We start from the raw sequence: 25,631 nt of genomic DNA, 5'->3' as shown, positions 1-25,631 counted from the left end.
ACAGTAACTCAGACAGGGAGCGGTCATATGGCTGGTGGAATACAATGTCACTGCTAAAGTGTTATTTTTCACTCGCAGTTTGAGTCACTGACCAGTATAGGATTCTGAATCCACACCTTTCTCTTTCGACATGGCCTTGCATTTGGCCAACAGTAACCTCATATGGAAGTTCTTGCCTGCCCTTATAATTGACGCGCTGCTCCGGTACATGCTCCCATTCCTGACCTGACCTTATAATCGGCTCCAATTTCTGCAGCTGGTTCACTTAAAGCTGTCGTGTATGTGGTTTCCCCGTCTCCTCCTTGTACCCAGTAAACTTCAGGTTTGGCTTGCTGGCATTCAATTCAAGAGATAGCATGCTTTATGGCATTTGTTCTCTGCTGCTACCAGATGGTTGTTAATGCCATGAGGTATGAGTAACATGTCTTCATCACCCTGTTCTTTTGCGGCGTTCAGGATGGCATCAGCAGCTTGAAAAGTCACCATCTCTATCACATTATTGTGCGTTTTGTTTTTACAAAAGAGGCACTTCGACCAGTCAATGGGAGTTGCTTTTGACCGGGACACCCTTGATGTCTCGGCAGAACCACAGGAGCCGGCATCGCTGCTGACATGCTTTTGATGGCCTTGGAGATGAAGCATGCTTTCATCGTTCCTGAAGTGATTTAGGGTTAATTAGGCAAATGGGGTGGAATACTTATGCAACTGAGAATCATCTCATTTTCTCTGTTAGTCTCAGTTATTCACATTTTAGCTAAATTTTTTAGCTTTGTCTGTTTGGAGTCATTTGTGAAGACCATATTTTGAATTTGATTGGAAAGCATCATTAAATAAGCTCAGGTGGCATTAACATGTGAAAACTTTGGAGAGGGGTGAATATTTTGCAGGCCAGTGTAGCTTATAAAGTGGCTTCCAAGGCTTGGTGTTGGCTTAGCGGTGAGGGTGGCTGGCTTAGGGTCTGAGGGTCCTTAGTGTGAGCCCTCTTTTTCCATTGAATTAACACCAGGTGTGATTGACTCAGCCTGTCACCCTTCCGAGGTCAGAGAAATGAGTACCAGCGTACTGGTAATATGGGCACAGCTGGGCCCTCAGCCAATGATGCTTCCTACAGCTTTGTGCTGCATATGAAGGCATTGGAGGAGTTGTGGCTTCAGATAAAACTGATACAATTTGATGTTGCAGACTATTTGGGGTTGTTCTCGGTGGATTGTTATAGCACCCTGTCAAGTCAAAATTTATATGTAGTCGGTGTTGAACAAAGTCAAAATTTTCAGGTCTGTGCTGCTGGATTAAAACACTTTAAGATGTTTTTACTCTGCTCAAATATGAGTTGATTATTTCCTGTGGAGATCAGTCAGAGGTTCCCCTGCAAAAAATATGAATGTTAAGTGCTTACCTTAACGATAATATTCAGAAATTTTCACACAAATTAATTATAGCTTCTACAAAATACAATAATCATTCCCATCACGCCATTGAGGCACATCTCGCTGCTGAAGCAGTTTAATTTGGCAAAGGAGTACTATCCTGGATGGGTTGCCACTCTGACACAGGATACTTAAATGGATTTTACCCAAGTAAACTTGAACTCATTTTGCCGACCTTGAAGGATGATAGGCTGAGTCATTTTGGGAGTAATGAATCCTGAAAGCACCTGGTGTTATTTCAACGGCACAACAGGGGGCTCAAAAGCAAGACCATAAGATCTTAAACCAGCCACCTTAATCGTTAAGCCAACACCAAGCTTGCTTCTACAGAATACAGCACTTTAAAGTGTTTATAATACTGTACTGTACACTATTTTGATTCACCCTGCATTTAATCTAGCTCCTTTTCAGAAGCCTAAAATTGCATTCTTTTATAGTGGAGCAGCAGGGGCCACCAAAAGAGGGAGATACCCACACCAGCAGTACCACATTTTCTAATGTGGTTATTATTGACCACCTACTATCCCTGTACATGAAAACCAATGATGCCAGTCTGGGAAATGGTGGCATTCTGAGAAATAGGTCAATTAAGATCGTTGATCCCTGAATTTGGCAATATTTACTAAAACGGCTATAGTTTTTATAATTATCATGTTACAATACCTTCATATACATAAAACTGATCCTAAGACAATAGGCTATAACATGCAATAACAAAAAAAATATGTGGCTGATAATTGTAAGTGCAGAACCAATTTTATTACAAATTTTGCCCCAAAAATCCAAATTTTCAAATTTTTCATATACTTTTAGCATCACTCATCACATGCATAATATAAAAGTATCAAATATTAAGCATTAAAAAGTTTCTCTAGAGTCTGCTGAAATTATTAATATAAAATACATTGTATTATCTTAAGTGTAAATCACATTTTCGTCACATTTTGTCCAAGATGCTTGAAAATACCTGAAAATGGTATTCAGTACTCATGGCATATGACCATTAACTTGATTAATTTCATATTTATTAAGGGAAAAATTTGTTTCAAATATTATATTGTTACAAGGAATTATATTTGTTGATGAGTATATCAACACCACACAAGGATGGATCCAGGATTTGTGTAAATGGAGGGGGGGGGTACAAATTCTTATTATACGATAAATATTTTTTAAATGGTAATTTTTCAATGTACTTTGTTGAAAACAAATTTCAAAGAAATATTGAGGACGAAAATGGCTGTTTGTACAAACTCTCCATGTACAAATGCAATCTTTCTAACAAAATTATCAGTTACTAAGATAAATGCCAGGAAACTGTCAACATTATTGTTACATATTATGTTGATATCTAGTCTAAATCTGAGTCTGAATTATCACTGTAAAATGCAGAGAGAGTAAAGGGATTTGAACATGATTTGTCCCCTCCATCCACCAAGGCTTCACAGGTGCATGCTGCTGTGCATGGTTGGCCACTCTCCAAGCAAGAACATTCCACTGCACAGGTATTGGGTTGACAGTCACACACAAGGTCATTTAACAACTCTGGAGCAGCTGGCGATTGACTCATCATTTGAGGCTGGAGACCAGTGCCACCTGGGCTGTGTTCGAAGGTATATGCTGTTGTATCAGGTAACGTTGGAGAAGGGTAAGCATCTTGTCTCCATATTAACAGCTGATAAGCAGAGCGAAGTTGATGCAGACTGAAAGCGTCTTCTGTTGGTGGTAGTTTCTTTCCCTGGATGTTCCTCTGTCCAGTCTTCTGACACCTCGGGGCATTCAATGACATGCGGTTTGTCTTGCCATACATGTAGCCAACAAACTTTGTGGCTGCCATTTCTCTCTCCTTTGAAATGTTTTGCTCATCAGATCCTAGCAGACCAAGAGGCTGGAACTGGTCGGCTTTCTGCATCATTATCCTAAAGGCAGTGTGCTTTCCATGGCCGAAAAAAGAGCTTACCGTATCTCAACCAGTCACGCAGTAGACTGACAGAAGAATTGTCTGCTGTTCAGTGGTGAGTGTATCATCGATGGTGTGCACAGGTATATAATGGGTAAGCTCTGTGTGCCTGCCATCACGACCAGTCAAAAAGAAGATCTCTTTGGTCTTGATTGCTTGTCAATAGTGAACTAAGAGGACAATAACATCAGTATCAGGGCTGCACACCACAATAGTTTGTGCCCCATCATCTGCTGCAGCTACAGCATGGAGGATGATTCTTGTCTGCTTCTTCTTGGTTGGAGCACAAGGAACTAACTTCTTTTACTCCTTCACATGTAATGGAAGATGCTTGATCTTCTTGACCACCACTGACAAAAATGGTCTGTCCTTCCTCCAATAGCTCTGGTGCATTTTCTGTGATATACTGTGTGTAGTACCGTGCCAAGTTTGCCTTGTTCTCTCCATGGGTCAAAAACTGCTTCCAGTTCTGAGGGATGAGTGCATCTCCTTTCACATGGTACATGTGATCTTGTCCTTCACCTCTCCTTGCATGGGTTTGAGCTTTGATGCTATCCTTGGTGTATTTATCAGACAATGTGCACTTGCTGGACGAGGGTATTGCTGGCTGTCATGGTGCTGCTGGTGTGCAGAATATAGGCAAGGAACCTTTATGCGATGTTCTTGAAAGTCACCTTCTCTACAGTATACCACATGTTTTTCCATCAGAAAATTTGCTGCATGGTAATATATCTTCATCACAAGACTATTCATAATTTTTTTAAAATAGAAACAAATATTTTTGTACTTACATTTTAATAGAGAAGAGGGTGTCACATAAAACATGCTGCAGTATGTGTAGTCCATCGCATCTGTTCAAGTGTGACTGACCTAATTTCATTTGCATTGTAAACTCATGGCTGATGAGAGTGCTATTTGTAGCAGTGCCACATGTGGGGACCATCTCAGGAATGTGGGAGTCATCAGGATTATTGTGGCATATGGGATCATCTTATATAATCCAATATTCTTTGTCAGGGGCATTATTTTAGGGTTGGTTCAGGGTTTAGGGGTGGCACTTTTTTAGTGCAGAGTATTTAGTGATATTGAGGAAGGGGGAGGGGGTGTTAGTACATAGGTATTTGTAACCCCCTCCCCCACCCCTTCCAAAATTCTGGATCTATCTCGGTGTGTTATTGATATACTCATCAACAATTATAATTCCTTACAACAATATATTATTTCAAAGACATTTCATATGAAATTAATGGTCATTTGCCATGAGTATTGAATAATACCATTTTCAGGTATTTTCAGACATCTTGGACAAAATGTGATGAAAATATGATTTACCTTTTAGATAATAGAATATATTATATATGAATAATTGCAGCAGACCCCAGAGAAACTTTTTACTGCTTAATATTTGATACTTTTATATTATGCATGTGATGAGTGATGCTAAAAGTATTTGAAAAATGCGAAAATTTGGATTTTGGGGGCAAAATTTGTAATAAAATTGGTTCTGCACTTACAATTATCAGCCACATGTTTTTTTTTTTGTTATTGCATGTTATAGCCTATTGTCTTAGGATCAGTTTGATGTATATCAAGGTTGTAACATGAAAATTATAAAAGCTATAGCCGTTTTAGTAAATATTGCCAAAATCAGGTGTCAACAACCTTGTGGCTTGTTGTGCACTGCTCCTTCCCAATTCCATATCTAGGCGATGCATGATGTCATCTCCAGGTGCCAAAGGAAGGGAGTACTCAGTTTTTACTCCGTTTTCTTTCTTGTTTTCTGTCGTTTTGCATTTCATGGTTATTCCTCAGGGCCTTTATGATGTCTTGAAAAAGAATTCGCAGCTTGCTCCCCCCATTCTGCAAATGCTGTTACAACAGGTGATTGAGAAGAATGCAATACATTTTGATAAACGCACTATTTTCTTTCAAAATTGCTGCACTTTGGCAAAATGAGTAATACTTGATTGTCTATTTTGTTGTCGTGGCAGTTGAGACGGCATGTTGAGTCAACGCAGGATATATTGCCTCCACTGCGCCTCGAAGGATGCATAACAGGACAGGGGGAGCAGGTGTTTTTACAGGAACCACTGGTAAGACATGGATCTCATTACTCCTCTCAAACAAATTCTCATTCTTCCTGGTGAGACATTAATTTAAAAGGTGTCTTCTTTCAGGTAAGAAAAGGTATTGTTCAAGTAAAAACCTACCAAATTATAATTTTCTTGACATACTATGTGTTTCCTTCCACATAACTGACCTGTGCTCTCTCTACCACTCAGGCACATCTACTAAGCTGTGTGCAGGCATGTGTGAGGAAGTGGAAAGAATTGCGGATACAGGTTCAGGTAGAAGGGGGATGTGAGGATGGGCATGACGAGGATGATGGAGGAGAGGGTGATAATGTGCTGCGAGAACTACAGGAGCTCCTGGATTCTGTCAGCGTTCGCATGGTCAAGAGTGAGCTCGAGGACTTTGAGCTGGTATGGATTTGGCTGTCCCACATATGAGATGTAATTTCAATTTCCTGGACTGATCCTGTCTTGAGGTGTTTTTAAAATAATTCCCTCTTTGGCACTGTAATGTAAGTCACAACAAGGTGCCACAGTACATTAATCGGGATTCGATCACACACTCCCAGTGACAAAAAGCTTGATGCATTTATTATTTGCAGGATAAGTCTGCGGACTTCTCTCTGTCCATCAGTATTGGTGTGAAGAACAATATATATGCTGTTTTGGTGTTGGGAGTCTATGAGGTGCTTTTGGAGTACAACTTCACAGGCCCTGACATAAGGTAAGTATCATATCATGTACTCATTCATAACATGAGTGGAAGGGCTTGAATCTTAGTGGAATACTCTTCTGCTGCAATGCAATAAATTGTGGGAAAACTGTATTGTAACAGTCACACGGCCTGTTTGAATCTGGTGAGTCATGAAGCGACCACTTCAGCCCCCCTACCGCAGATATTTCCGGTGGAGTCCCACGCCCAAAGTCGCGTTACCATGACGATTGAAATATCTGTGCTAGGCGAGTGATGCTCCAAGGTAATCATGGGACAGATCTTACCTTTTAGTGGAGCAACAAAAAGTCCATGTGATTCCAATACTCCAGCAGCCAATCTCTATCTCAATCATACTTCTCCCATTGTCGCCAGATAAAACAGTCGCAAGTAAGCAGGATGAGCCAAAGGCCAAGTCAGGTTCAACAAGTCTGTTTGTGTACTGTAAGAGAGCACTGTTTACAGACGATTGCAATTCAATTAATACCCCGACCGAATACGCGCCCACAAACTGTCCAAGTGGACAGACAGGAACCTTAACTAAACTATGCCTTAAGGTCTCAGACACACACAACAGAAGACAGGTCGCCACAAGACGAGCAAAGGTTGCCAGGCCCAAGCCCAATAATGTTAATGGCAGGCTGATGGTTTATCCATCTCCATGGGTGGCAAGGAGAGGGAGGAGACATGGCACTTTCGGAGCAGGAGTGATGCCAGCGAAGCAAAGTGTGGCAGATTGGGTGAAAGCGGACCATCGCCTGGCAGCTCGACAAGCTCACACACCCTGTCGCTGCAATCGCTCTCCGCTTGTGCTTGTATCATTTCTCGCCATGCCCCTTTATCACTTTGTACCTTCGTGTTATGGGTGATGTGCCACGCCCTCCCATCTCATTCATTATTGGGTGACTGCCCAGCCCAGGGGTGGGGCCAGCCCTGCATGACCCCGACCTGGCTGGGTCAATGATGTGCTCGGGCCTGGATAATCAGGGCCGCGTTTCCCTCCGAAGCTATGGTCTGTGGGTCGAGCCGAACATTCCTTAAGCACATTTTAAGCAAAAGCAAAGGTAAGAACATGAAATAAGTCAAAAGGGATATATTTTTTTTTGATAGAGACTCACTTGGTGGGTCGCACATTTCTTGCTGTACAAAGTAGCAACGCATATTTATAATGGCATTTAATTACCTCACGCTTGTTCTAAAAACACAATATGGGAATAACTATGCTATATATTTTTTAACCCTTTGGAGCCATATCCGCAACAGTATATTTGTTATATATATATATATATATATATATATATATATATATATATATATATATATATATATATATATATATATATATATATATATATATATATATATATATATATATATATATATATATATATATATATATATATATATATATATATATATAGCCTGGTGTGTTGGCGCAGTGGTTAGGGCAGCGGCTTGGGGTCCAAAAGGTCCTGAGTTCAAGCCCTGTTGGGCCACTGAATTAATACACCAGGGGGTTGACTCAGCCTGTCATCCTTCTGAGGTCGGCGAAATGAGTACCAGTGTACTGGGCTGGTGTATACCCCGGTTAAAATAGGTGTACCATATCCCTGTGTCGTAAGAGGCGACCAGGGTTGCGTCAGGAATGGCATCCGGCGTAAAAAACATGTGCCAAATCACGATGCGGATCATACGGATGATCCGCTGTGGCGACCCCAAACGGGAGCAGCCGAAAGAAGAAGAAGAAGAAGAAGATATATATATATATATATATATATATATATATATATATATATATATATATATATATATATATATATATATATATATATATTTATATATATATATATATATATATATATATATATATGTGTGTGCAAAATAATGCAATTGCAAATCTCGAGCAAGAAAACAAAGTTGTAATGATTCTCGAGTTTTTGGGGGATATAAGCAGATCTGTTTTGAGAGCGCTGATCCTCTGAACAGAGTATTGTCCCGATGGATGGATGGTGCAATAGTCAGTGTGTACTGCACTTATTTTCTCTGTGATACAATGTTTCATGTGACGATTCTGCGTGCATGCTAAATCTTTATCTGCGTCTAAACATGTGCATGTGAATCCTGCTTTGTTCATGACAGTAGGCAAGCTATCGTGAAACTACAAATTCCTGCTTTACCCTACATGTGGCACTGCATCAGCGGCACAGCTGCGCCCTTGAAAAATGATGCTACCATCCCCCACGTGCTACATATGAAAGATGTGATAGTTTAAAATCTCACTTAATGATGAAATATTACAACCAAGAAAAGGTTTGTTCTCCATAACCGCATTTTGTCCTCTGCTGTTCTTGTCGGAAGGAATTGTCCATAATTTCCCGTTTCTAGCTCTGTCCCGCGTTTGGAGTGTATGGATAATGATTATGCCATTTAGCCTAATTAAAAATCCCTTTCCAGCATGCAAGCTGCATTGAAAAATCTGTTAAGCAATTTGGTACAAAAACATTTCACATATTTGAGATTTATTTTCGCCATACGAAAATTGATTGAACATTCTGTTGCAACACGAGCATGTTGATTTCTATTAATTTATTGATTATTTTTGAAAGTATTTCACAGATATTTATGTGCTCTATATAAAGAGAATTTACACTGCTGATGCTTTGACTTTTCAATTTATTGTCCACTGCCCCTCCGACAAGGTCGGAGATGGAGGACATTAAAATGAGCTCCTGACCGACCGACCAACCGATCATCCGTCCGTGTACTTTTGTTTACAAGTGGCACATAGCAAGCACTCATGGGGAATGAGTGTGGTATTTTTTTATGACGTTATATTGGTGCTTGCCTTGGTTATGACGTCATAATTGCGTATGTAGAATGCTACATCCGATCAGTTTAAAGATTATCGAGGGTCATCAAGAGATAAAATGGACACAATTTTTGATGATGTCATAGGTCACGTGATTCGGCAGCCATATTGTCTTTTTTTTTACTTTCAAAAATCTTCTACGCTGAAGTGACTGAAAAGATCAAGGTGAAACTTTACATATATGACCGCCTATCCATGAGGAACAAAAGACACACACACACACACACACACACACACACACACACACACACACACACACACACACACACACACACACACACACACACACACACACACACACACACACACACACACACACACTTATGACGTCATAGGTCACATGGTTTGGCAGCCTTGTTGGATTCACCTGAAAACCTTTAAAAATACACCACTCAAAAGAAGTCCTGGCAAGGGCTTGCAATCTCTTAATGCTCTTTTTCTTGTTTGTTTTATACTGCGATTGAGCCATGCTATCGTAGTACATTTGTTAAACTGTTTGGGCCATGTGAATAGTTTAGAGAAGTTGATGAAATGCCATTTGTTGTTAAGAAGTTAACCCTGTCCTGTGACAGCATTCAACAGTCTGAGCAAGTCTTGGGACTCTTCAAAAGGTACCAGGAGTTGGCAGAGCTATTAAAAGAGAAGGTGGCAAGAGGGAAGAATGCAGCGAAGTCACCACGCAGTCTTCTCTCGCTCACCTGCATCGGCTCACTTCTTAAAGCGCTTTTAAGGTGTTATTGGCCTGTCTACCTTCTGGGCTCATAGCTCTGCTTGCATGCTGTTATATTTTCAACTTTGAAGTACTGTGTTGTCAAATTTGAGTTTTTCTCATTCATTATTTCTACAAGAGAGATAGTGTTTATCTCTTGCATTATATACCTTGTAACGTAGTCAAAAGCTCAGGATCTAAAGTTTAGCCCAAATGGCCGACGGTGCAGTATACTGCTCAGATGTTTCTTTTGCAGAAAAACATACAGGATATGGTATTAAATTGCACCTGTTACGTTTTCAGTGAGATCAATCGTGAGGATGTCACAGGCCTCGTTCAATTGCAAGCTTGTGCTGCTCTCCAGCGTCACGTAGCCACCACCGCACTGCACAAACTTCAACAGGCTGAGGAGACTGGCCAGGTGGACGGGCCTGATGGACAGAATGTGGCCAAGCTTTTTACATTTATTTGCTCAGCTGCCAGGTGCAACAAGGTTATGGGAGATATGTATATGTATATATTTATATATATATATATATATATATATATATATATATATATATATATATATATATATATATATATATGTCATCTAAACTTCCCAAATGATCCTGATGTTCTTGGGTGTCAAATATTGCCCCCCTGCCCGACTAACAATAATTCTGCTTTTTTTCATTGTATAAAGTAAGCCATTAAAAAAAAAACTAAGATTATGATCTTGGATGCCAAACAGGACAATGCTTTGGCATTACACGTCTGTGCCTGTTAGCACACAGTCAAGTGGACGGAAAGACAAAAACATGCCTCTCAACCTACTTTGCCTCGAGGGCCTCAAGAGAGCCTTTGGAGCAGTGCAACACCGCTTTTCAGAGAAGCTTCCACAGTTCTTTACCGCCATTGGTAACTCCATGCAATTCACTTTGTATTCCATGCATGTTTTGATTTTATAAATGCTATGTAGTTATGAATAGTTGGCCTTTTTCTGATCTTAATAAATGTTTGCTTGTGTTGACCAGCATTGCGATGCTTCTTCAGCCCCTCAGTAATCCATAATCAGCCTGTCTTGGGTTGTAATTACAGCGCGTGTGCTTTATACAATTGCACCGAGTTTGAAATGTCCCCGGTGTCCCCCCCCCCCCCCCCCCACGTGCCTCAAGTGAGCCAATGACGGCCGTCCGGTAGATGGCAGTGCGTAACCGAGACGGAAATGGCGACAGTTGATGGAAATACCCGAGTATTTCAATGGAAATTTGTGAAACTAATGTGTTATATATGTGAAAACCATTGAATTTATTGCTTGACGGGAAAAAACCATGAAACGCTCCCCTCTCATGTACGAACGAACGAAAGACGTCATTTCCACCCACCATGGCATTTCGCGCCGAACGCCAGAAGCTAAGTTCTTCTTATGCCATCATTCTCTTTAATATTAGCCATAAACAAGTGTTTCGTCATGCATTAGTAGTTGAAATTTACTTACAATTATGGCAGATATTGGTGGCAAAGTGATAAGTGGTTCTTTCAATAACAGTGTACTCATTTGCTTCACCACACGTGCTGTATTGAAGGATTTCACTTGTATCTAGTTATCTTGTCTTCGAGTGATGATTTTCTGCATGCATTCTCCATATAAATAACCAAAACAAGTAACCCAATATGTTGTTTCATCAAAAATGTGTGTTACTTTTCCCTTAAAAACACATGATGGAGGAAAAGCAGTCTCTATTTCAAAGATTGCTGCGTATGAATCAACTCTTCTGCTTTAATGCTGTTGATTTTAAACATGCTGAATGTCTTGCAAAGTGTATTTATAATTGAAAATAGTCTTTATTAACATGCAATGATTTTGAACAAGGCCGGATTATTGTGTTCCAGGAGGTAGAATTCCTTGTGTTCTTGTGCTTCAGCCTCCTGTTCTGAGATACCAAGTATGTTTAGGCTGTTAGATTTAACAGACTCATGGAGTGAAAGACGAGCAGTAGCACCAGCTCACAGAGGGAGCCATAGTCCATGGGACTGGAGATGAAAGACACACACTGGAAGGATCTCATGACACCCAAGGAAAGACTTTGCTTTGCAACAAATTCCCAGGCATCTTGGAAATTTTAACTGCCCATTAATGTTTTTATTGTGAAAGGAATGCTTTCCTTAAATTCTTTATCAATTCTTATCAGATATGACCACTTCATTCATGTTTGTCTAATCCATCAGGAGTACTCCACGTGTTCTTCACCACTATCTATTCTTATTATTCTTCACAAAGATTATGTTCCAAAACTGTCTGTCAGCTAAGTGCATGGCCCAGCAACCCTCTCGCACCTATACCACCACCTTTCTCCTGGCCTTCAACAAAAATTGTTACCTCCCATGATCTTTATTTCCATTTGTCCAATTTGGAATCTGTATCCCTCCACTTCATTTCCCCTCTTTCCACTTCCCCCCTTCACACCACCCCTTTAAAGCTTCATGTCCCTCCCGCCCCCCCTTCTGCACACGTAAGACAAAACCAAAATCATTCGAGTTCTCAACCCCTCTGTGTTTGGAAATCATGTCGACTACGGCACCACCTACATCACTATATTGGAGGCCACCATATTTGGAAATATTGCATTGTGGGTCTATTTGCCAAAACAAATTGAAAAATTTTTTTTTTTCATTTACTGATATATTCTGTAGACGAGAAACCAATAAAGACAACTAGTAATACAAACCGGAGATAAAAATTTGTTTGCGATTAGCGCACGGTCGAGGCGATACCATAAACTAACGAAGTTTCCGACGGATGATCGTCTGCTTCCTTGAATACCTCATGAGGACGTGGTAACATATAGCCAAATTCAAATGAATAACTTCAGTGTCAATCAAGTGGTTGTATTTGAAGTGTGTGTGTGTGTGTGTGTGTGTGTGTGTGTGTGTGTGTGTGTGTGTGTGTGTGTGTGTGTGTGTGTGTGTGTGTGTGTGTGTGTGTGTGTGTGTGTGTGTGTGTGTGTGTGTGTGTGTGTGTGTATATATATATATTGTAAGCCTCGCAGAGAGCTGAAGCTTTTGGTTTCCTGGAATGCATCTGCATCTGTTCTGAACTTTGCAAGGAAATTATGCGCAGGAGGAGGTCATTCGGCCCATCATGCCTGTGTCACGCCAATACCTGATTAAATAAATCCATCAATACCTCTTCCCTTCGTGTGCAGCCTTTTGGCTGCTAGTTGCATCATTAGTTAGGGGCGGAGATATGCCGCTGATGCAGTGCCCCGACTACCAGTACACTGGTACTCATTTTGCCGACCTCGGAAAGATGACAGGCTGAGTCAACCCCCGGTGTTAATTCAATGGCCAACGGGGCTTGAACTCAGGACCTGAGGATCCCAAGCCACCACCCTAACCGCTAAGCCAACACCAGGTTAAAGCCACCAGCTGCACCCAGAACTTTCGCTCTGAGCTCCGCCCACAACATCCGCTCAGAACATTAATAGTATTGTAAATCTCTACGAACCGACAAATGTCATGACTGACATTACATAGAGTTTGAAATATGATAAACAATGAGGATCCCAAACTGTGGCCATTTTGAAATCCAATATGGCCACCATTAGCATTCATTAAAAAAATGGCAAGATCATTTTTTGTAATCCGTGATTCATTTGGATGGTTTTAACATGTTGACTGTTGACCCTTGCCAGCAGTCAAATGCTGATTTTGAACAAGATCATGCAGAACAAGCTTATTTTAGTTGTAATCATTTATTTTCACATTGTAACCATCTCTTCTTTTGTCTTAGTTGAGCTTTGTGCCGATATCGTATTTGCTTGCTTTTATTTAGTCATTTTAAATATCGCATATAATGGTTCAACACAAATTTGATTGTGATTATTACATATAATACATATTTGTTGCATTATCTGTCGCATCAGCATATTCTGTTGACAGTACAATAGCTCAATCTTTTCTACAAGAATACTCGTAGTGGCAGAATCTGGTACACTGAGAACTACGAGTATACTCCTTGTCGGCAGTCAACATGGTAAACACTTTTGCCAAGATGCTGCAGAAAAATATGGCAAAACTGAATTACCATACAATGGCAGATCTGACCATATATATATATATATATATATATATATATATATATATATATATATATATATATATATATATATATATATATATATATATATATATATATATATATATATATATATATATATATATATATATATATATATATATATATATATATATATATATATATATACACATTGTTGTAGATTTCCGTCCGCCGGCGTGCAAAGGACCGCGTTTAACCAATAGCGGCTGCTTCGCCCACCGAACGTGCAATCCAGTCGCGGCTTTCCGGATCAACGCCGAAAACCAGCCACGGGGTGTGGTTTAAGCACACCACAGCCTAGTCAAAATTCTACCCGCGCTTCAGGGTCAATCGCCGAATTGTCGATATACCTAATGAATCGCGTGGGCAGACTACCGAGAGACTGTACCTCAATGGGAAACGCTTGGAAACGAGCCGCTTCAGCAGCTCGCTTCGTTTTGGGATAACCGAGCGGGGTATTTATCGCGCAGCCCCGTTAGACCCGATCACTTTATCGGCTATTTAAAAACTAACTATATTCCGAATGCAGAATGGCAGTTCAATGAGGGAAAAGGACGCAACGAACGGGTTAACGTTTAAACAAGCACATTTATTGAATAAGCGGCACATATGCAGTCATGTATCAAGCAAGGCAAGACACGCATGCAGTTTGCAATCGACAAAGGCAAAAACAAAAGCACGCATGCAATCATGTAACATGCAAGGGACAAACCACGCAAAAGAGCTACTACCGTCAATCTATTATGTACACACTTAACAGTTCTACTGAAAGACATGGCGCCACAACGTTCATGCAAAGAAACAAAGGAAAAACCCCATCAAAGACAAGGGGTAGACTGGACCCCCTGGGGTCTTTATAAACATGGAGCCGTGAAGACCGCAAAGGCTCCGAGAGACCGGGCTGGCAACTTGTCCCTCGTGGTGACTCTCTAGGGCGACCCTCGACGTCCCCTCTCCAGCGACCCACGGGAAGGCACGGTACGGCAGGCCGCGCGCCTTGGCTCCGCTGCGCTCCAGTCCACTACCGCGGCTCCACACACTGCCCACAACTCCGCCACAACACTCTTTCCTCTCCTCCACACACCTCGACAACCTCCAGCAGCCGACTCTAGGCTTGCGTTCAGCGCGCCCTTTTATCTACACGGCGCCTCGCCCCTCCCTTCTGCCCCCCCCTCTTCCAGCACGCGTGGGAAACTTCCAGAAGAAGGGCGTTTTCCTCACCAAATCGGGGCCTTTCTCATTCTTCTTCTTTTTTTATAGTTAGTGTCGCTTTATAATCCTTGGTGTTCGGTTATTCTCCTGCAGCGCAGATGTTATTCGTTGGGTGGGGCCGTCGTCTGCTTTCCCCCGATGAATACCAGGCTTCTCGCAACCGTGTGCCGAGGTGGAAATGCAGTTGTGGTGGTGAAGGCGGGTACGGTGGTTGTTGTAATGGTGGCGTGGCTGGCGTTTTGTGGTGGTCGTGAGGGTGGTGTGGTTGGGCGGTGGTGGTTAAGGTGGTTGTTGTGAAGGCGGCTGTTCGTTGTCTGTGGGGATGTTGGCGGTTGACGAGAAGGTGGTTGTGGTGATCGTGGTTGTTGTGTTTGGTGGCGCTTTGTGGTGGTAGTAATGGCGGTTGGTCCAAAATAACGATAGTCAAAGAAAAACGGCTAACTCAAAGATCACAGCCCTGCACACGAATAATTGCCCGTTAAACATCGGTGGGGAAATCTACCTGAACACAGACTTAGACATAACTGATCTAAGGACATATATGGTGCTCTGCGAATTTCCACAGCCGTAACTATATATATATATATATATATATATATATATATATATATATATATATATATATATATATATATATATATATATATATATATATATATATATCTGTGGTGTTTGTCTGCCTCCCGTTTGCACAGGCCACGCTGCCTTTGAAAAGCTCTCTACATTCACTTTTGAAATGATGGGAGAGTAGGCATGCATTAGAATGACACTCGGAAGAGCGCATACCTCCGCCAAGCTGAACAATCTGTTTTGTATCACATTTCAGTGAGCGATGTTGAAGTTCTTCAAACTCTCTCAACATGAGCTACGTTGAAGATAAGCTATTGACATATAAAATGAAGCATTTCATTCTTGTCTGGTCATGTGAAATGCAAGTTTTATGCAAAATGTAGTACAAGGAGTCCACCAGTTACAAAGGGTTTCTGTTCCGAACAGTCGTTCATGCAGTAAGTCAATGGATCAGCTGTTGACTCGGTGTTATTTATAATGGTATCAGCGCAGGAGTGAGGGCTACTCACCCAGTGACTTAGCAAGCTCAGCAGGAGGCCAACCATTACCTTGTTACCCATGCTCAGGTAACACATTTCCTTGGTATGGCCAGGAAGGATGTCCAGTAGGTTTTAACTTTTAATCTCAGCAGTGTACGAGCGATTGCATTTGCCTTTGTACAAACGGCTGTTTATAAAGCAAATGGTTATTTCATATGAATCGGGTGTGCTTTAGAAAAGTTATGTTGTTTCTCTTTGTGAGTTTCAAAACAAAATAAATTTGATAACTCCCAATTTCTGAGCCGTTTGCCATGTTAACATGTTTTCCAAATTACCGAACCTCGTACACTGCATGTTTTTTTCTACCCGTCACGTGATTATTGCCAGTTGTTTACAAAGAATAATGTCTATGCACATCTTGAAATGTTTAGAATACAACATTGTTTTAAAAGTTTGTACATTGAAATTCACCCTAAATAAAGGGTGAAAGCTGCTCAATGTTTTTGCATTGTGTGCAGTACGTTTTGTAATCGACACTCGCATTGACTCGAATCAGCCAATGCCATTTACCAAAAAATGCTGAAATTGGCCTGTGCCAATTACCGACCCTGATATCGGCCCAGCACTAGTGGGTCGGAGTGGTCATTGTTGTGGGTTCATGGGTGGGTGGCAATGATTTATGCCCACAAAACCAGTGAGTATCTGGAGCAGATGGGCCATGAAAATAGGAACAGTACACAGTTGCAATCCCGTGAATGATTGTGGATTGTAAATCCACGAAAGTCGGGGTTTTATGGTACAGGTACTGTATATCATTTTTGGCCCTATCGCTCAATGGGGAAGAATCACTTGAAAAAGTCTAGTATCTGGATCTGGATCTTTACCAAAATCTAATCAATTCACCCTTGGCACACACCCAACTTGTCCATCAAGTTTCAATCAAATCTGTTCATAACTTTTTGAAATATCATGTTCACAGACGGACAAACAGATTGGTGAATACATAACCTTTGTTCCCCTTCACTGATTGAGATAATGATGTTGATGCCAAAGGTTATTTTGCAAGCAGGATATTCTGCACTAAATTATTAGCACAATTTAAAATAGCGATATTTTGCCCTCTTAAATTTGGACAAATCCAACCTCCACCACACAATCCATCCATCCATTAGGACCATACTCTGTGCAGAGCGTTGGTGCTGCCGAAGCAGTCTCCTTGGCTATTGGGAACAATCCTGGATGGGTCGCCACTCCGACACAGTATACCAGCAAGCTGGCACGCATTTTTGTCGACCTCGGAAGGATGACAGGCAGAGTCAACCCCACCTGGTGTTAATTCAACAGCTGAGCAGGATTTGAACTCAGGACCCTAGGATCCCAAGCCCACTACCTTAACCATTAAGCCAACACCAGGCATACCACACAATGCTGCACCACCATTTCGCGTTAGGCAGCATAAGTAGCTCAGAACTTTTGCTTTGAGTGAAACCAAGACTACAACACAATTAACTTTTTTGAAGTCCATGAAATGATTTAAATTGATGGACGAACTCAAACTTTTCAGATATTTTGCTTTTTTGGAGTATACTATAAGAAAGACTCACCAGCTCAAATCATTGTGGTCATTGGCGAGCTTGTGTGCCTCGTGCAGATCTCGGTCGAGAAGACTTGAATGATGCTGCTGATGTGTGTGTAACAGACAGAGCAGCCTTTCACATCCGACAGTTCCAGGTACAAACAGACAGGAATGTGAATCTTTTGAACGAGGTCATGTGCAATAGGAAGTCAACGTACAGTATTATTCAGAATGCAATACATATTACCAATCAATTGTAATTCAGCCCTTGCAGGTTTGAACATGTTCACTTTGCTTACAGTGCAATGTAAGAAGAGAAAAGTTGGTAAATTTTAGTTTTATATTTTAATGCATGAGAATAGAGTCAGGTTGAAGGTCAGGTTTGAAATGAAAAGGTCAGGTTTGTTTTGAATCTGGTTGATGTTCACCCACCACAGGACAAAGTCAGTTATAGAGTTCATTTTTACTCCTTGTTGCTTTTACTCCTTGCTCTTGCTTTTTTGGTTGCATATTATTGTGTGGTACACAGGTGTGTGCGTGTGCGTGTGCGCGTGTGTGTGCAAAACGTTCGCTCTCTCTCTCGTTCACAAAGAGCAAGAAATAGGCTTATTTGGCCAAAAGCTTCTCACTATAAACATCCCCCAGAAGCTACTTCCACGACTCATTTAATTTTTCCTGTTTTATGTCGACACTAATAAAAGGCAATGTGTGTATGTGCGTTTGTGTGTCTCCTCCATAACTCCAAAACCATAAAACCGAGCAGCGTGAAACTGCATGTACAGTCTACAAAGAAAAGTCCAAGGAGAAAAACTGCAAGAGTGAAAATTGGGGGTTTGGGTTAATTAAAACACCCCTTTTGAACATAATTAACAGCCTCATTTAATTGTATCCTTCATCAGGCGATCCTCAGCCACCTCGCTCTCGGGGTCTTAAGGTGTTTCCTGGGTACTCTCGCTGGGGTCTGAAGCTACCATGTTTTTTGGCCTGCTTAACAATGCCTTGACTCGGAACAGGCCGCAACGATTCCTTCACGAGAAAGTTCCCCCCCCCCCCCCACTTTCCTCACTCATATAGAATACCTGTTCATCATAGCTACGAATCGTTGTGTACATCGCTTTTGTAAGGACTATACTTTTCAAATTAGGAGCTTGGAGCAATTTCATGCATTATATGATACGATTTTCCACGATCTACTCTCACCGACGAATTAAAGTATATCATCAAAATATTTTTTTCGGTTTTGAGGATCAGATATCATCTGGACGAAATGAGTGTCAAAATCTGTTGTGAAATCTGATGATTTAAAGAAATAACGAGTCTTATAACTAAGCCGATATACCTACTTACTTTAAGCAAGCAAGGCTATGTTCCCTCCTCGTGACACATGCACAGACGAGCAGGCAAAATGGGGGATTTTCTGCGTTGTATATTTCACGGGCGATTGAACCTTGCAATGTCTCCAGGGTTGTTCTGCATTAAGCTTCAACTCTTTTGTGAATGAAGTCATTTTCTTTCATCAATTCATTTTATTTCATTAACTGCGACATGCCCGGTGAAGACGGGCTTTAAAGTTAAAGGGCTTCTTTATGGTATACAGCCACAGTCTGGCCAACTGTTCCTTCTCGACCATTCAATTGGAGTGCTTGCATGAGTGTGAAAGCCACTTGCCGAGCTCCCATTGTCGACGGTGGTACCGCGCTCATCGTTCTCAGCGAATCGCTCACTCTCTGTGGAGAATTTTGCCATGCACATCATTCAGAGCGAGTGGTTCCTGCTCCGTCACCCTGAGCGAGTGGTTCCTGCTCCGTCACCCTGAGCGAGTGGTTCCTGCTCCGTCACCCAATTTCCGAGGTGTTTGCCATATTGACGAGTTTTCTAAATGACAGAGCCAAATTTTTTTTCCACCCATCACACACAGCTGTTTTGAAAGAATAATGTTTGCGAACATATCCCTGAAACATCTATATAAATGCAACGTTATTTTTCAGTGAAACAAAAACATTATATATTTGTATATATTTATATATTTGTATATATATATATATATTTGTATATATATATATATATATTTGTATATATATATATATATGTATATGTATGTATATGTATATGTATGTATGTATATGTATGTATATGTATATGTATGTATGTATATGTATGTATATATATATATATACATACATACAGTCGACGAGGCATAAGTCGTCACCATCGGGACTGAGAAAAAAGTGACGACTTAGAAATGTGACGACTTACGCGTATGCGAACATTCATGATGACTGTGGGGTGAAGGATGAAGTCATGCGTTGGCTGGACACATATGTGTGAGAGCCGGCAATTGTACCAAAAGGAAAACGCAATCCTCGGGGCATAGGTTGGGGTGAGTTGGTGAGTTGGAAAGTGATCAAGCAAAGATGGAATTCATGAATCAGTTTATCAAAAGTAAAGATAATGAACAACTCTGAAAGAAAACTCGTATACCATCGGTGATGGTATGGTAACAAATTACATGACACAATCATCGTGGTGATGATTACCACTCAATGCCTATGTGTAAGTGAGTGCGGTAATGTACAAAACAAGCCAATATAAAACCATGATCGGACTTCAACACTAAGCTCGATCGATCCTTTACTTCTTCGCGAAGTAATCCGTTATGTTTGACTGCCTCAAACTCTTGGGCATCTGGTGCATGAGAAAGTATTCAAACCGGTCATTGTATTCCATGATGTTGGCTGGGCAATCCTCCACCGAAAGACAGTATCGGCTGAATATTTGGCTGAATCGGCCGAAACCGAATATTTGGCTGAGCTGACATTTGCCGAAACCAGATGATGAGCACGTCATCGACATCTTCAAAGGACACACATTTCACACTTCCCACCGGCCTCATGATCTTCTCCACTTGTCCAAATATCTTGCCCTTATTCTTCAAGATATCGTTCAATGTCTGCCGTTTGATGTCCAACTTCTCAGCTATGTCTGTTTTCTTCATCAGTGGATTTGCCTCGCAAAACTGGATAATGTCGTATTTTTCTTGCTAGGTTTTAGTTGTAAGCTTACGCTTAGTCGCCATTGTCCTGCCTGCAGTGCGATCAACATGTGTACGCAGTTATAAATAGCCTATCACTGGCGGTGTACACCAATGAGCGAGCATCACGATTCCATGAAATCGGGCTTCTCATGAGGCAGCAGTTCCGTGTGACGAGTTAGGAGTGGTCATTTACTTGAGTTTCCATTACGTGGGAATGGACAACATCTGACGACTTACACGAAGTGACGACTTAGAGATGACAACTTACAGAGGGATGACCCTTTATTCAAAGGGATTTAACATGAGATAAATTCGGGACTTTTTGACGCTGCCGACTTCGGCGAAGTGACGAGTTACACGCTGCCGACTTATGCCTAGTCTACTGTGTGTATATATATATATATACTGTTGCGGTATTCGCGCCCGCCGGCGTGCGGACGGCCACGTAACTCGAATCGCGGCACGTCGCCCACCGGACGGACAATCCAGTCGTGACTCTCTCGGACTAACGCCGGGAACCAGTCACGGGTGGACCTTTCGGTCTCACCGCGATCGAGCCAATCAGCCCCCGCGTGGGATAGGGTTGCTCGCCAAATTCGACCTACCTAAGTACCCACGCGGACGGTAGACCGGGCGATCGCACCTCGCCGCAGGTCGACTTCGGACACGGGCCACTTAAGCGACCCGTTCCGTACTATCAGAATAACCCAGCGGTGTTATCGTCGACCTCGACGGTTCGATTAATTATCGGGCGTATTCAGCCCACTACCAACCCTTTACGTGAAGCAAGATGAGGATTCAATGGGAGAAATGACGAAGCGAAGCGGGAAACAGTTCAACACAAAAGCACATTTATTCGCGGCACACGGGAAGCACACATATACAATTCCACCAAATGCACACAGAAAAGACACAATGCAATTTACACAAAAAGCAAATGTAAAAGTGAAAACACAATGCAGAGCTAATACCGACTACCGAGCACACGGCAACACTTATACAATTCTACTTCACAGACGGCGCCGACAACACATACCCAAAACCAAGGAAAGAATACCCTCAAGAATGAGGCGGGCCTGAGGCCGAGACCGGGTCGCGCCTACCCGTCTGGTGATGAGACGCGGAGCGGCGATGGCGCCCCAACCCCGCGGGCCTCGCGGACAGTGTCTGGCAGGGGGTGGGAAAGGGGCCCCCTTGGTCGCACTATCTCAGCGCGGGGGGAAACAGGAGGGGGTTGCTGATGCTCGGGGTATAGAGGATCTTTATTATCCCTGGTGTGCGTCTCCACCTCGGCCAGGTCGCGCTGTCGGCCTCCCTCGGGTGCAGCTCCCTGCACGACGCGAGCACCCCCTCGTCTGGTGTCGCCGCCTTTCCACAGCTCGTCCCCTCCGTTCCGACTCCAACGCACACGACGAGCAGCTCCACCGCCCGCGAAGTCTTGACCCTCTGCTTCCGACTCTCCTACTCTCCGCCTCTGGACTCTCCGACTCTCGACTCTCCGACTCCCCTACTCTCCTACTCTCCGACTCTGGACTCTCCGACTCTCCGACCGACTCTCCTCTTCTTGACTCTCCGACCGACTCTCCTCTTCTTGACTCTCCGACCGACTCTCCTCTTCTTGACTCTCCGACCCTGGACTCTTTTGACTGACGAACACCGTCCTTTTATCCCCCCGTAGCTTCGCCTTTGACCCCCTCCCTTTGACCTTTCACCTCGCTCCCCATTGGCCCGAGAAAAAGTGGGCGTGAAGGCTTTTTGATCCACAAATTTGCATATATCGATCGTCCTGGAGGCGGGGCCAAATCGTCCCTCGCTCACCGATTGGACGGCAAAAAGTGGGCGTGTGTCGTTTTTGATCCGTTTTTGAAGCACAAAATCCGTGATTTTGTACACGCTGTTCGACGCGCGCCCTGCACGAGTCCAACACCGGTACCCACAGCGGGGCAAGAACGGTGGCGATGCTACGGTTGCGAGGTGTGACGTGAAGGTCGTGGCGGTTGTGGTGAAGCGGCGTTGTGGTTGGTGGTTGATGTTGTGGTTGTGGTGGTAATCATGGCGGTTGGTCCAAAATAAAGATAGCAAAAGAAAAACGGCTATCCTGAAGAGTCGCAGCATGCATAAACGACATGTATTCCCACTAGACAACGGGTTTGGGCCTAACTACACATATACCTCCCGAGATACCTCACCTAAGGGACCTGAATGGTGGTTTGCGAATTTGGTAACCACAACAATACATATATTAGGGTGGTCCACAAATATTTTTTTCCGAATTTCCCATGTCCACAAGGCTTGATTTTGTCCACTACCACTATGGATTTATTCTACAAATTTCATGGCGATTGGTGTATAACTAGGGGTCGCTCAGAAAGTCAACGTTTGACCAAAACATCAAAAAACATTTGAGAATATTGGATTTTTTTGTTTCAAACACTTTATTATTCCACAAGTTACATAAAAATATGCAGCACACTGCACTCTGCACTACAACACTGTCATAACACATGTCACATTTCTCTGTCCGTTATCCTGTCCTCGGCAGAGTTCCTCAAAAGGGCCTTTGATTGCTCAGGAAGGGCTTTGCGATGGTTCGAAACAAGTCTGAGTCGGTATTGTTTCTGTTCCTCGTCTTTCGTGAGTGTCTCGTTGTACTGCTAGACGAGTCGGATACCGCGCTCGGCAGTGTCGTTTATGACTTTCAGCCTCCGACATGCCTGCTGGAGCTCTGTGTCGCAGGGATGGCTCTCCCACTCGTTCGGCGCTACCTTCAGGAATTCGGAGGCCTTTTCACGGCTTTTTTTCACCCAGCAGGGCGAAGAAGGTCAAGGTCATCGTTCGTTCTGTAACCAATCCTGGGATTTGTTCAGGCCTCGCAATCATGTCTGATGGAGGAATTGGTCGATGGTACTCGACAGCTTTTGGTCTGGACAAATTGGTGACCATCTTCGACTTCGTCACCTCGGTCACGCGATCGTCGAAGAAGGCAAACCCCACCAAGTGTTCCGACAGGTACCACAGGTGGTTCGAGAACGCTTTAACTGTCTTGTCCGATAATTTCCAATTCGGGTAACGTTTGAGCACATTCATGAACTGGATGTCATTATAAGGAGCCCGGACCCCATTGGGTTCCTCGTTCCAATATTTTACGTACGCCAGGCTCACAAACAAGGCAAAGTCCAGAATATTATTGCTTTCCTTTTTTGTCAGTTCGAATTGATGGCGGAACAAGTAAATTTTTCTAGCGTATATTCCTTTAGCCATCCATTAGCGTGATGCATCGCTCCTGGAGCCCGGAATCTGAAGAATCCGGCATCCGCATCGCCACCTACGATTAGGAGAGATATCTTCAGCAATTCCAGGTAATCATCCCTCGGTTGTTGTTGGGTGATTGCTATCGGTAAATAATCCAACATCTCCACTCGCAGCTCAGCGAGTACTGGATCATCAAAAACCGTACACACGTCGTACTGGTTATGATCCAAGTCTGCCCATTTCTTCTGGAAGCGTTTGAACAGAAGATCGTCGGGGCCAGAAGTTCCACCGAATGTGCAGGCATAGGCGTGCGACAGAACTATTTCATGCATGTGGTGTCGACATGCAACCCACACGATTTCTCTTTCCATGTAGTTCTCTAGTCTGATGCAAAGGCCTCGATGTAGGCCGGTATTGCTGCTCGTAGTATCAAAGACCATGAACCTGATCTTTGACTCCCCATTTTTCAATGCTTTCAATGCAAGCAGTCGCTTGCTGTTTGCCTGTTCCACTGGTTGCTTTTGGGACACCCAATAGCTTCTCTTCTCCATTACCAGTAACCAGCACCGCAATACGGTCGACATTTTTCTTTGAGCCGTCAATATCTGGTAAGAGTTTACCTTCCCAGTGGAAAAGAAGAGGTCCTTTCAGGGAGAAGTCTTCTTCCTCGGCGGCAGCTGCTTCTCTCCGTCCCTCCATACGAGAACGTCGTACAGAGCTCCGTGATAGGGTGATGTCGCCGATATCTTGACCGAGGGCCTTTGCGACAGCTCTGGCCACGAACACAGCCCCGCAATCTGGCAAGTTCACGCGATCCAGCGCTGCTATAACGTCCGGAGATCGGAAAATGTTCTTTGGTTTGGGATTGGATGAAGTAGCCAAATGAGCTTCTGCTTTACTGCAGCCAGGGGTCTCTGATGACGTTGAGGTAGCTATATATTCATCCTCCAGACTTTCAGATTCAGATTCACCTGACATAGACGGTAGCGGTTCGCTTTCAGTTACCTTCAGCTTGCGGCTTTCCCTTTCAGCGTAACCTTGCCGAGCTAAGTCTTCATTTTCGTCTCTTTTTCGTTTATTTTCCTCTCTTGAGTGGGTGACTAAATCAGCTCCAGCCATGCTACTAGAGAACACACTCTCTCGCTGATGCTCCAGGAAGTCACGGTCGGCACTGATCACTATTTCCGACAATGCATTGGCTGTCGCTACGTTGAATAACTCCTCCAGGTCTGAGAGAAATATATCATTGTTCATTTCACCAGTGTTGTTGTCCCTTTTGCGATTTTTCTTTAGTTTTAGATATCTCTCGTGGAGCTTTTTCAGCTTACGTATGCATGCATCCGGACGTTGCGAGGGCAATCTCGCTCTATTCCACACCTCGATCACTTCACAACACCTGATTCTATAGCTCTCAGCAAGTCTTTCTCTCGGTAACATGGTGGAATTGTAAGAGGCGTAGAACATCCAGTCCACGTGCCAATCTTCCGGCAGAAAGCTGTAATATCGATGCTCCCAGTAGCCAGCTTTCGGAAGAAGAACGGAGTCCTGGCTTCAAAGCCAAAGAAATGATGGACCAAAAATATCACATGATCAGCACAATATATTATTGAAGAGTGCGGCTGCTCTTAACACGCGAGTCGAAAACCAACCGCCCTCA

The 25,631-nt window shown here is 42.9% G+C and overlaps 1 protein-coding gene across 8 annotated transcripts in view; it reads left to right on the top strand.

The window, feature by feature from the left end:
- FANCI (FA complementation group I) overlaps positions 1 to 25,631 on the top strand; it is a 202,576-nt gene that overhangs the window by 130,941 nt on the left and 46,004 nt on the right. For all 8 annotated transcript variants that reach the window (XM_085849819.1, XM_085849817.1, XM_085849818.1 and 5 more), the window contains 8 exons: positions 5,200 to 5,268; positions 5,379 to 5,480; positions 5,670 to 5,870; positions 6,062 to 6,183; positions 9,613 to 9,771; positions 10,053 to 10,232; positions 10,483 to 10,649; positions 17,764 to 17,843. In XM_085849819.1, coding sequence (XP_085705945.1) covers positions 5,200 to 5,268; positions 5,379 to 5,480; positions 5,670 to 5,870; positions 6,062 to 6,183; positions 9,613 to 9,771; positions 10,053 to 10,232; positions 10,483 to 10,649; positions 17,764 to 17,843 — 1,080 coding nt within the window. The remainder of the gene's footprint in view (positions 1 to 5,199; positions 5,269 to 5,378; positions 5,481 to 5,669; positions 5,871 to 6,061; positions 6,184 to 9,612; positions 9,772 to 10,052; positions 10,233 to 10,482; positions 10,650 to 17,763; positions 17,844 to 25,631) is intronic.

The sequence above is a fragment of the Eptatretus burgeri genome, chromosome 12 (assembly GCF_056783735.1).
Source record: "Eptatretus burgeri isolate ZD-2024b chromosome 12, Ebu_testis_v1, whole genome shotgun sequence".
NCBI classification, from domain to species: Eukaryota; Metazoa; Chordata; class Myxini; order Myxiniformes; family Myxinidae; genus Eptatretus; species Eptatretus burgeri.
Note: the sequence above shows the minus strand (reverse complement) of the source record. Positions and strands in the feature narration are given on the sequence as shown.